We start from the raw sequence: 12790 nt of genomic DNA on the forward strand, positions 1-12790 counted from the left end.
AGTCGAGAATTCTTTCTAAGTTTATCTCTGACTACTGCAATACACGTTTGGATCTGGTTTCTTTGTCAATTTAAAGTAATTACAGAAAAAATCCAAACAGATAATTTATAATTCTAATGTACAGTCTTTTCCAGAGTAAGAATGCAAAACAACGTCACACGACATGTTTGAATTTTCGAAATTCTATTCTATTTTATTTAATTTCGTTGCTTAGCTACGGAAGCGGAGCGATACGCATTTAAGATCCAGTACATCGGCTCCATCTTTACTCTGGGAAATATTACAATATGCGAATTTATTTTATAGATTATGACATTAGAATTTGGCTATTCTGGCTTACATACGTTAATTAAATATAAGATCATTTTTTAGTACTTAATATTTTCGAATACAGTTCTTAAAAAGCTATAAAAAATTTAAAATACATTTGCTGAAATATTCAATTAATATATACTGTATTTATTATTACATAATAATGTGCTGAAATGTGTTAAAATTTAAAGCCTGAAACATAACGCTATAAAATACAACAGCACATAAGGTTCAAGAGGTGTTTTGTTAGATTGTACACTATGTACAGTACACTACACTATTACGTTCTTTGACGTCATTTTGCACATTACAAAAAATATTGCAGGAAAGATGTCTGATTGACGTAGAAGTTTACATTATGTCTACAAAACGAATTCACCTAAGGCAATTAGTGCATATAATTTGATATAATTAGTTCAACTAAAAACTCTATTAATTTAATTTTTAAAATGGTCACCAATTTGTAGTAGTACATTTTTTGTTTAAATTCCAGCGTGTGTTACTAGCGACATCTAGGAGTACTTTTTTAAATCACTCTAATATTCATAATTTCGTTACGAGATTTAAAAGAATTTCCCTAATGAAAATTTAATTAATTAGACGAAAACCTCATTAAAAATATTAATTGTAATTTAAGATGATTGACTTCGCTTTAAATTGTTGCAAATTTGCATTTTTACGGAAAAATTTTAATTCCTTTAAAAGAATTATTTTCAATTTTAAATTCATTAAAATTTAATTTAAGAACATTTATTTAAATACAAATTTAAAATACAATGTTGTTTGTAAAGTTTGAATAAAATTGCTTTTTAAATATAAAATTAAAGAATTAATTCTCAAAGTTTAAGAGTAGAAAATTAATAATGTAATTTCTAATAAGATATGTAGAAACATATTTACCAGCAGTAATTATCATCTTATATATAATATAAATAAGTAAAATCCAATAAATTTAGTTTTAAACTCATTATTTTTCAATTTAAAATAGAAACAAATGTGAAATTTAAAACAAGACAATGTTCTAAATGTTATGAATTTCTATTTAATCTAGGTTATATGTATTAAAATACAATATTCTTAAATTGCAGTATATTAAGACAAAAATAATTCAATAGAAGTAAAAATCTGTCTTTTTGATGTTAATATTTTCTCCATTTTTAAACTTAATATTCTCTTTATTTCATATCTTTTAACTCCAAAAAGACAGTTTTTACTCCTATTGAATATCATTCTTATATTGATATATTCACAAATTTAAAGTTCAGAATGACCATTCAGAAATTGTTTACTGTAAGCACATTCGAATATTCAACCAAAATACATTAATGTAGATCTAAATAACTTAATATTTAATTAAATTAACACCGAATTATCATTACTTCTTTAATACCAGTTATTCAAAGAATGACTAAGTTTATATAATGGAATTTATAACAGATTATTTGTTCATTTATTACATAGTATATTACAAACTGTGCACTAGAATGCAATCCTTCAGTTGCCATAATCAATAAATAGATATACTGTATAACTCATTTTAAGTATATAACAAATAAACATTCACTAAATTCTAGTAAATAGCCATTTTTATCCATCCACATACTTATTTAATTTATCATAAAATGTATTTATTACTTGTTACAATAAATGCATATATCATTTATATACATTTATCACATATCTGTAATATATTATAATGTAAAATTTACTAAAATTATGCACACGTATTGCTTTAAGAATAAAGAAAACTGCCAATTTGCTATTTTCTGCAATAAATCATTTAATATTTAGATAATCCATGCTAAATTCTTAAATCTGTGACACGGCTCTATATTCTTCCTAGATTAAAACACATATCGCTTCTTTTAAGTGTTCTTCATTTGTGCCTTGAAACTTTAAATATTAATAAAAATTCTTTAGTTTAAATAGTATATAGTATTAAATAGTAGTTAAGTATTTTGGTGTTAAATAGTGTATATCTGTAGTAAGTCCTTACCTATAGTATTAAACAATAGTGTAGTTATTAGTAATATAATACTATAGTATATATACAGTATATACCTGTAATAAATCATTGTCTGTGGAATTAAATAGTATAAATCCTTACCTAATAAATCTTTGACTTCTTTTCTGGTAACGAACAAATTCAAATTACCCTCTGAAGACTTTAAATTTATCAAAAACAATGATAACTCAAGTAAGATAACTTTCAAATGAAACATCTTCAAATGTTAACTTAGACATCGCCATTAGAAAATAACTGAGATTTTTCTTTCTGGCATTGCCAGTATACGTTAATTAACGACAACCGAAACATAATTACAATAAGACGTAAACAAAATACAAAAATGATATTCTACTTATAACAAGTAACCGAATAGATCCGCTCCGATTAAGAATAAAAGCAAACTTCCTAAAATTGACGTTAGGGGTGTTTAACTGACAATGTAATTTATAGGTAGCGACGATCTGTAAACAATAGGAAAAAAAAAAACATTTATTTAAACACGTTATAATTGAAACTTATTTCAAATATTTATTTATATATATTAAAATTTAATCGTGTTTAATTGATTTAAATTTAAAAATTATATTTATTTCCATTTTATTAAAAAATCGTTACGATGTAATCTAGAAAGATCTGGCAACACTGTAACGTCGTATGTAGTTTACGATTCGTTTGGCTTTAGCTGTTTACCTGAATCAAAGCATATATTTTAAATTTTATGAAACAGGTAAGTGTGATTTAATGTGATGACGATGTGTAGTATACTTTTTATATTTGAGAAATGCTTTTCGAGTCGCATTGGCAATGCATTATAAATTGCCACTAAGGTAAGAGGGTAAGAGGTAAAAGTTCATCCTTCATACATTCATATAATTCTCTGTAAAATGATCCGTTAAAAGTATGACATTGCCTTAATCTGTCGTCCAAACGAGGAGGTGAACGTTGTTTAATCAAAAGTACGTCAGTCTGTTGGACTCGATGACATTTTTGTTTAACTTATACATATTTGGATATATATTTTAAGCTTTTATCTCTTGTCTCTGTTCTATACGAATACATATTAAGTGGGGCAACTTTCTTGTACAAAAGAAGGACATTGTATACTGGGGGGACATTTATAACAAAATAGTTTGTTATGGGTGAGGTTCTAGCTCTCGACGACGGGTTTCCTCTCTGTTATTCGCAGCTAGGATTTTGCCCATGTTTAGATGGGATTATGAAAATTTGACATACGGAACTGTAATTATGGTACCATACTCTATATTGATAAATATTTATTACGTATTATAAAAGTAAACAAAACAAAATAAATAAACGAAGTAAATTCACATAATATTGTACGTCCTTTACAATATACAGTAATTAAATTTTCATACAGGGTATATATTTATCAAATGCAAGCTGTTTATATACAGTTTTTGATAAATTTAAAGTCTTCAGAGGGTAATTTGAATTTGTACATTACCAGAAAAGAAGTCAAAGATTTATTAGGTAAGGATTTATACTATTTAATTACACAGACAAGTATTTATTACAGATATATACTGTATATAAAACTGTTAGTCGGATTTGTTCAACTACAGTACAGTATGGTACTAAACGGAGCTGTTTAATACCTATAAACTGTAATATTGATTCATACTATGGTGAAATCAATATGTTTATGAATTGGTAGTAAAGGTTTTATTTAAATAGTGTATTTTAATAGGCAAATTTAAGGGGGGAAGTATTAAACAGAAGTCATTAAATATGTAGTAACATCAGGAAAAGGTGTTCATAGTTAAACCAGCTTTTATGTTAGGCTCAGGGCCATTTTTAACCATTAGGAGTGTGCCTAGGGCTGGGAAGATGTAAAAAAAAATGGACTAATACTGTTTTACAAAAATACATAAGGCTATGTACTGCANTTTTACTTGAACTTCTACATCAAAAGATGACAAGTTTCCAATGATTTCTCTCTCTTCATAGCTCTTAGAAAACTAGTATCTGAACAACCAACTTTATATCTAATTTATTATTATTGGATCTATAGAATTAATAATAACAATAACTATTTTATTTTGACTTAAAAAAACACAGCAACAAGATCACATTCTGGCATTAGATTACATTTGAATCTAGCCCTTCCCAGGAGTTTAGGATTGCGTAATGTATTGGCATAAGATATTGGCAGATCCAAGAAGTGCAGCTTTTTGCATTTGGCAGGTGGTGATTTTGCTGATGTTAAGTGTTTTTATGCTGGTGGAGATTTTTTGGTATAGTACCTAGTGTGCCAATCACCACAGGTCCTATTTTGACTGGTTTGTGCCAAATTTGCTGAATTTCGATCTTCTAATCTTGATATTTTATGATTTTGTTTTTTCCTGTTCATTCTCTTTGATTCTTATGATGATTATTACCTAATATAATTTTGATTAAATGAAACAGTTTTAACACAGTTGATGAAAATTTCCAGGACAAATAACTTACAAAATTTAAGAAAATTCTTAAAATATACAATACATAAGAGTGTCGTCTAACTTTGTCCTTTTGCCTGCACATGAGGAAATTAACAGTTCCACAGCAGAGTCAATCTTTTCTTAGAGGCTATTTGTCTTGGCAATTTTTATCAAATGTGTTTATATTTTTTAATTGTGAGGTAAAATTTTAAAACTTTTATATATTGTGGTGGACGAGTAGCCTCTAAGAAAAGGTTGACTCCACTGTGGAACTGTTAATTTCCTCATGTGCAGGCAAAAGGACAAAGTTAGATGACACTTTTATGTATTGTCTATTTTAAGAATTTTCTTAAATTCTTAAGTTTAACACAATACATATTAGAATATGCTCTTTCCATTTATAACTATAACTCTTCTAGTATCACAAATAATGTTGTGCTAATATAACATATGATGAATTATTAGTAGATATTTTTTTTAATAATGTTAGATTGTAGTATAAATTAAAATTTTGGACGGTTAAACTTTTTTTGAAAATATTTTCCTTATTTTCCAATCCTATAATCAACTAACATAGGATATGAAATTTTAAGAGGCTTCTTTTTATTATTACCAATTGCTTTTAATAAATTTTTAAAATTAACTAATGATATTATTTTCTAGAAACAGTCATATTTGGATTATACATTGAGTTTTCTAATTGTTATGTTTTTTTCTAATGGATTATATTTTAAAGTGAAAAGAAAATAATTTATGAACATTTTTAAGAAATTTTACTTTAGCTATCATTTTCAATACTAAATTCAGTTCAGAAAGCTACATTTATAATAAATTATTATTACATATGCAATTGTAATCGTATGTAGTTTACGATTCGTTTGGCTTTAGCTGTTTACCTGAATCAAAGCATATATTTTAAATTTTATGAAACAGGTAAGTGTGATTTAATGTGATGACGATGTGTAGTATACTTTTTATATTTGAGAAATGCTTTTCGAGTCGCATTGGCAATGCATTATAAATTGCCACTAAGGTAAGAGGGTAAGAGGTAAAAGTTCATCCTTCATACATTCATATAATTCTCTGTAAAATGATCCGTTAAAAGTATGACATTGCCTTAATCTGTCGTCCAAACGAGGAGGTGAACGTTGTTTAATCAAAAGTACGTCAGTCTGTTGGACTCGATGACATTTTTGTTTAACTTATACATATTTGGATATATATTTTAAGCTTTTATCTCTTGTCTCTGTTCTATACGAATACATATTAAGTGGGGCAACTTTCTTGTACAAAAGAAGGACATTGTATACTGGGGGGACATTTATAACAAAATAGTTTGTTATGGGTGAGGTTCTAGCTCTCGACGACGGGTTTCCTCTCTGTTATTCGCAGCTAGGATTTTGCCCATGTTTAGATGGGATTATGAAAATTTGACATACGGAACTGTAATTATGGTACCATACTCTATATTGATAAATATTTATTACGTATTATAAAAGTAAACAAAACAAAATAAATAAACGAAGTAAATTCACATAATATTGTACGTCCTTTACAATATACAGTAATTAAATTTTCATACAGGGTATATATTTATCAAATGCAAGCTGTTTATATACAGTTTTTGATAAATTTAAAGTCTTCAGAGGGTAATTTGAATTTGTACATTACCAGAAAAGAAGTCAAAGATTTATTAGGTAAGGATTTATACTATTTAATTACACAGACAAGTATTTATTACAGATATATACTGTATATAAAACTGTTAGTCGGATTTGTTCAACTACAGTACAGTATGGTACTAAACGGAGCTGTTTAATACCTATAAACTGTAATATTGATTCATACTATGGTGAAATCAATATGTTTATGAATTGGTAGTAAAGGTTTTATTTAAATAGTGTATTTTAATAGGCGAATTTAAGGGGGGAAGTATTAAACAGAAGTCATTAAATATGTAGTAACATCAGGAAAAGGTGTTCATAGTTAAACCAGCTTTTATGTTAGGCTCAGGGCCATTTTTAACCATTAGGAGTGTGCCTAGGGCCGGGAAAAAGGAAAAAAAAATGGACTAATACTGTTTTACAAAAATACATAAGGCTATGTACTGCAGCCTGCTACTTACTGTACTAGGATCAGGCTATCAGATGTAGTGAGGTGTGAGATTAAAGTATTGGAAGAGGCCTGAAATACCTGAAAGACTAGGTGTTTGCCATGGGTAAACATTCCTGATCAGGCTAATCAATATTTTTTTTTTTTTTTGTTAAGTGTTGTGTGTGAAGTATCAGTAATGTAATCGATTATCTCTGATTTACATAGTTATATTTTTATAAAATGCAATTAGATTTTAAATAAAAATATTAAATAAATATATTATTGTCTTTNAACATAATTTTTCAATAATCTAATGAAGATTACTGAATTACATTTAGACTAAAAACTATTTCTTAGGGAAATTTTTAATTAAATCAAATCATTTTCCTAAAAATATTACATCTGAATTATAAATTCTGTAGGCAGCCGGGTCAAGGAACTGTCGATGAATTGAAAAACAAAGATTTCCGACGAGAACTTGAGGACAGAGAGAGAGTTGCTAGCCATGAAAGAGAAGGAAAACGTACATCAAGAGGTGTGTTAACTTTATATGATATTTTTATGTATTTTATTAATTGGTCAACTACTTTCTGTTAGCTTAAATAAGTGAAATAACATAATTATCCATCTATTTTGTCTATTTTTGATCTCCATGCCATCTCACTTTTTTGTGGATTTCTTGCTGTATTTCTTACAATGATAGTTTCAAGATCAATGATTACATGTCAGTAGTAATTCAATGACAAATGATTTTTCAAAAAATTGTTGGATAAAGTGCTTTTATATTTGGAAGAACAAAAAATAAGTGATGTAATGAAATAATGAGAACTACTGTGTTAAAAATATATCATTAAATTTTCAAAATATAGATGTAAACAATATGATGTAAAAATTATATTTGATTTCAGTAGGATTTGAAAATTGTCCTTTTATGATTTGATGAACATTCAGACCTCAGAGTGCCATTTTCCTTCTGAAAAAGTGAGAAAAGTGAGTTGAAATACAGAAAAAGTGAATGCAATAGTCACAAAACAAACTGAAAACATGGAAGGAAAACTAAGCAAAATAACAGTAAAAGTTGTTTTTTTTTTTTACTGTTATAGTTAAATACATTTTAAAACTTTCTATATATACTGTAATATTTCCAGTAAACCATGAATACTTAATAAGTCTTTAGCTTCTTCTGTAAATAATCAGTCATGAAAGATGATTAAGATTTTTCTGGATGTTTTCAGCTTCCTCTTGCTTTTGAACACTTTTAACACTAACAAGCATGATATGTGCTGCCATTTCATGTTTCATTCATGTTCTTCTTCAGTTTTTTGTTTGCTGCTTCTAACAAAACTTAGCCTGTCTCATGTATTTCACTTTCTTTTACTTTTTTCTGTTTTAAACTCTGCTGCAGTGCCATAATCTTTTTATTGTCACAAACAGCTTTCTTTTGATGTTCTTCAAAATGTTTCTATGCTTCCTCTTCTGCTCTTTTTTTCTGTTTCTCTTCTTTTAACTTCTTTTCATTTTCCAAGTGTTATTGATAATTTCTATGTGCTAAAGCAGCTAATTTCAGTAGATCCTTTGTAATATGTACAAGTGTGGGCTTTGGTCATACATGTTTAGTCCCTCCTTAACAATCAAAAGTGAATTAAGCATTCTTTCTGACTTTCATGCTCTATCAGGAGGAAATGCCTGGCATGAAATTGAAAATCCCCCATTTCACATCAGTATTGCCATGAAAGAGGATCAATGCTGATCTCACTGGGATATCTTGTATTTCCAAAGGAGTTAACCAATTTAAAATACTGACTCCAATAATAATCAATTCTCGCATCTGTTGAGTCTGTCAAATCACTCTCAACTTACTCAAATTGAAGTAGCTTCCACTCATCCTGCAAAGTATCCTCAGCAATGTCACATGGAAGAGCTCTTGCAATGCTTACAATGTCCATACAAGTGCTTTTTTCACTAATATTACTTGGTTGGAGACATGTCAATGATTTCAACAGTTTGCATTGAATTGGAGCTTTTTCTGTCATATATGTGGAAGCCACAACATAGTGTTTTTGTAAGCAACTGTGAAAATGCAATTGATCTTTTTGAGATAATTTACTCAACTCATTGGCAACCTCACCCAGCATTGCAAATAATTTCCTCTAATGGCAAAATATTTGTCCTGTCAAATAATTTCTTTGAATTTAATACATTACTATCAGGTATAGCACACTTACAAGGGAACTGTCAGAGTGTCTTCTAATAAATTTTAATAAAATTTAGTTAATAACTACGTTAAAAGTATACAAACTCTATTTTAAATTTGTAGCATTCACTAAAAGTGTTGATCAGAGTTATTAGCAATCAAATGTTGCACTACTTTATAGTAGTTTAACACAATTACGCAAATTTTTAGAAGTGAAAAAGTCGCAAAGGAAGACGGCGATATTACATTTAGAATAAATTCTGGAATTTTCAAAAATGGTTGAAGAAAGAATAAAATTCAGTTAATAATTATGTTAAAAGTATACAAAATTTTATTAATTCTTCAACCATTTTTGAAAATTCCAGAATTTATTCTAAATGTAATATCGCCGTCTTCCTCCGCGACCCTTTTACTTCTAAATATTTGCGTAATTGTGCTAAACTACTATAAAGTAGTGCAACATTTGATTGCTAATAACTCTGATCAACACTTTTAGTGAATGCTACAAATTTAAAATAGAGTTTGTATACTTTTAACNGATTTTAAATAAAAATATTAAATAAATATATTATTGTCTTTCTTCTTATTAAATTCTGGAGATATATTTAATTTGTCAAGTGTAAATAAAGATTTATTTTATTTGATCATCCTCTGTGAGAGAAATCTCAACAAATTATTCCAAAACTATAGTAACAAAGCTCATTTGCATTTAAAGTGCTGTAAACAATGTATTGAGTTTAGGAACACAGGATTTTCCTGTTCTGTTGGACAGAGGTAGAATATTTTTAGGACTCAAAATTTCCCTCAAAAATTATTTCACATAGCACACAAAATAAAACAATAAGCCTACTGTATAATTTGCCTCACAACACTAAACTGATAAATTAATTTTTAAAAATGTTTAATTAAAAGAACATTTTAATACAATTACATGTCATTGTCACATACAATTATAAACTTGATGTAATAGTAATAGAAATAAAATTGAAGTTTTCACCAACACCATGAATGACCTATTTTTGACAATGGTGTTAATGGACTTTTTGAGGTCTGAAAATGCAAAATTTCCTTGAGAAGAATGGTCATGTGATTTTTTTTTTTGTGAAAAAGTACAGGTAACCCCCATATAACACGGTGCTTTTATAGCACGGGTTCACTCTAACACGGTTTGGGAATTGGGTAAAACCCTCGTACAACATGAAATGTAATAAAGGGTGTGTTCTTTTATACCTCCGCATAACTCCGCGCGAGCATTCTAATTGTTTTCATGGCTACTTTGAATGCTCTTTCAACAAATAATCCATTTAATGGTTAAATTTTACATTTGGGACTCTTCTTTTGCCTCTATAAAAGCCCATTTTAGAATTATAGATTCCTCCATCACGATACTATCGATAGAGTGGGCGCTGCCATCTTTCTTTCACCATCGATCCTAAATGCCTACAAACAGCAACGCACTCCCATTGCACAGCAACCGCTATTAACAAACTCATCCAAAAACTGTTACCAGTTCATGATGCTCATGCTGAGATCATCATACAGGATGAATAATCCTCTGGTAAAATATTTAGTTAAATAATAAATAAGTATTTTACCTATGAAAAAGAATAATAAATCCGATTTAAATAAGGATTTAACAGGATGTTTTTTAATTTTTGGAACCTAACCCCCCTTTTTACACTAGTTCTTTGTTTCGTATAATATGGCAATTTTTTGGAACGTAACTCCCGTGTTATACAGGGGTCACTTGTATTTAAGAAAGGCACCCCATTTTTTGCAAAAAGATATAATTTTTTTAGAATTTTTGACTGACTTTTTCATTATTATTTTTTAACATGAGCGTATTTTTATGATATTTTAAAATATATTTTGAAATTATTTTTTATATTTTTTTTTATAGATTTATTACAAAATGAAAAATGTTTAAGGGAAATAATGCTTATAAAATGATAACACTTCTGTTTAGCTATTTAATCAAGACAGTTCAGAAAATCTTTTTAATTGTAGTTTTCTTACTAATTTGCAAATTTAGTGTGTGGGGGAACAAATGAATATTTTGTTTTAATTTGATACTATATTAAATTTTACCAAAAAGAGTTTCAAAATAAAAATGAATATTCTTTTTTGGTTTTTTTTAAAGTTCTGTTTCAGTTTTGGTGTTTTGAAAATATCAAAATTGTGGTTTGGTAACCAAGACTAGCTTGTTTTTATGCCAAGTTACACCTGATGTGTTTGACTGAGACATTCATTGGTGACTTCTCAACCTAGTGAACAGAGCATGTTTCTATTTACTTGCTTGATCTTTTGCTTTTTGGATTCCTAGGCCAAGTATTTTATTAAGCATTCAGATTAGTTTAGTACTCAGCCAAGTATGCTGTCTTGGTTGAACACTTGTCAGGTATAAACTAGGCATTACTGTAAGCTCATAACAGTCAGTATGCAGCAATGTAATAAGTGACAGCAGATTAGAAGTGTAGTAAACAATGTTCCAATATCACTTTTAAAACACATGGTTTCCACATTTTGACTAATTTCCCCAATTAAAGTCTGTTCCATTTTTTTGTGGCTATTGCCATATTATATTTTCTATATTATATTATCTAGGACTGCTGTAATCTCCTCAAATCTCATTTGCATGATTGGACACATTCTGCACCTCTGCTGTTGGCCATGTAAATGAAGATAAATGTCGCTTTAGGATACTCCTTTTTTGGGCACTTAAGCGAGTAGCCACCAACATGGACTTTGACTTATATTAAAACTTTTATGCAGTTTAAAGGGGAATAATTTCAATGATAGGCCACACAAGTGAGGTGGTCACAAAGCAAGTTTTTACTATATTTCTTAATTAACTGTAAGTTATAAAACATTAAATAGACAGTAAGTAAGCCTTAAACTCAATGTTAGAATTATTACCAACTGTTGCACAATGCCACCCTAAAAGTCTGTTCAGAAATTTTTACCAGTTGCTAACAGATTCACCAATCTTTAAGGGTAGTTAGAGAGTGACTGACCAACTGCTGATGTCATTTACCATTACCAATGACCCAATCAGTAGCATTTCTGAACAGACTTTAATTGACTTCCAAATTAACCAGATCATTTTAGATTATTCTCAAATGTATGCAAAAATGTATGTTTGATCAATCTAAATATTGAGTTTTTATAGTTGATGGAAAGCAAGATAAATGGCAATATTTAAATTCTAATATATTTTTTATTTATATAGAACAGAATTTTATTTTATGATATTACTTTATTTTTAATTTATTAACTTTATAATCTTATTATATAATTTATACAGATAAGAATTGACTGTTTTTATAATGAGCAGTCTTCTGAATGCTAGAAACCAACCAGAAAATTAGAGAATGTATAGAATTGAAGAATAATGGGATAAACTGATACAAGTTAATTCAATTTCAAAAACTTAATATAAAGACATTTTCTCATTTTAAGTCTTTTCTATCAAAAAAATAATACTAAAATATTGTGATATCATATAACTGGGAATAGCTAAAATGTAAATACAGTAGAACCTCGAAAACTCAGCTCTCGATAACCCGGCACTCCGGATAACTCGGCCACACCCTGGCAGGACAAAAAAATCCTTAGTTAATTAATTTTCATTATAGACAGCTTTATAAAAGTATAAAAGCTCTCATAAAGTATTTTTCTGAGGTCTGTCTTATCAGGTAAATTACTGTACACAGTGTATTCATTAATTTTCATTTTCATGTAGTA

The 12790-nt window shown here is 28.4% G+C and overlaps 2 protein-coding genes across 2 annotated transcripts in view; one reads left to right on the forward strand and one right to left on the reverse strand.

The window, feature by feature from the left end:
• The window catches only part of LOC111623485 (tyrosine-protein kinase RYK-like), a 72190-nt gene extending 69441 nt beyond the window's left edge, over positions 1–2749 (reverse strand). The window contains exon 1 of the mRNA XM_023366078.1: positions 2420–2749. Coding sequence (XP_023221846.1) covers positions 2420–2534 — 115 coding nt within the window. The 5' untranslated portion in view covers positions 2535–2749. The remainder of the gene's footprint in view (positions 1–2419) is intronic.
• Positions 1–12790, forward strand: part of LOC111623488 (spliceosome-associated protein CWC15 homolog) — a 30422-nt gene that overhangs the window by 1725 nt on the left and 15907 nt on the right. Inside the window, exon 2 of the mRNA XM_023366084.1 lies at positions 7275–7387. Within this exon, the coding sequence (XP_023221852.1) occupies positions 7275–7387 (113 nt within the window). The remainder of the gene's footprint in view (positions 1–7274; positions 7388–12790) is intronic.

The sequence above is a fragment of the Centruroides sculpturatus genome, unplaced genomic scaffold (genome assembly GCF_000671375.1).
Source record: "Centruroides sculpturatus isolate CEXI.00-Female unplaced genomic scaffold, Cexi_2.0 scaffold115, whole genome shotgun sequence".
NCBI lineage: Eukaryota > Metazoa > Arthropoda > Arachnida > Scorpiones > Buthidae > Centruroides > Centruroides sculpturatus.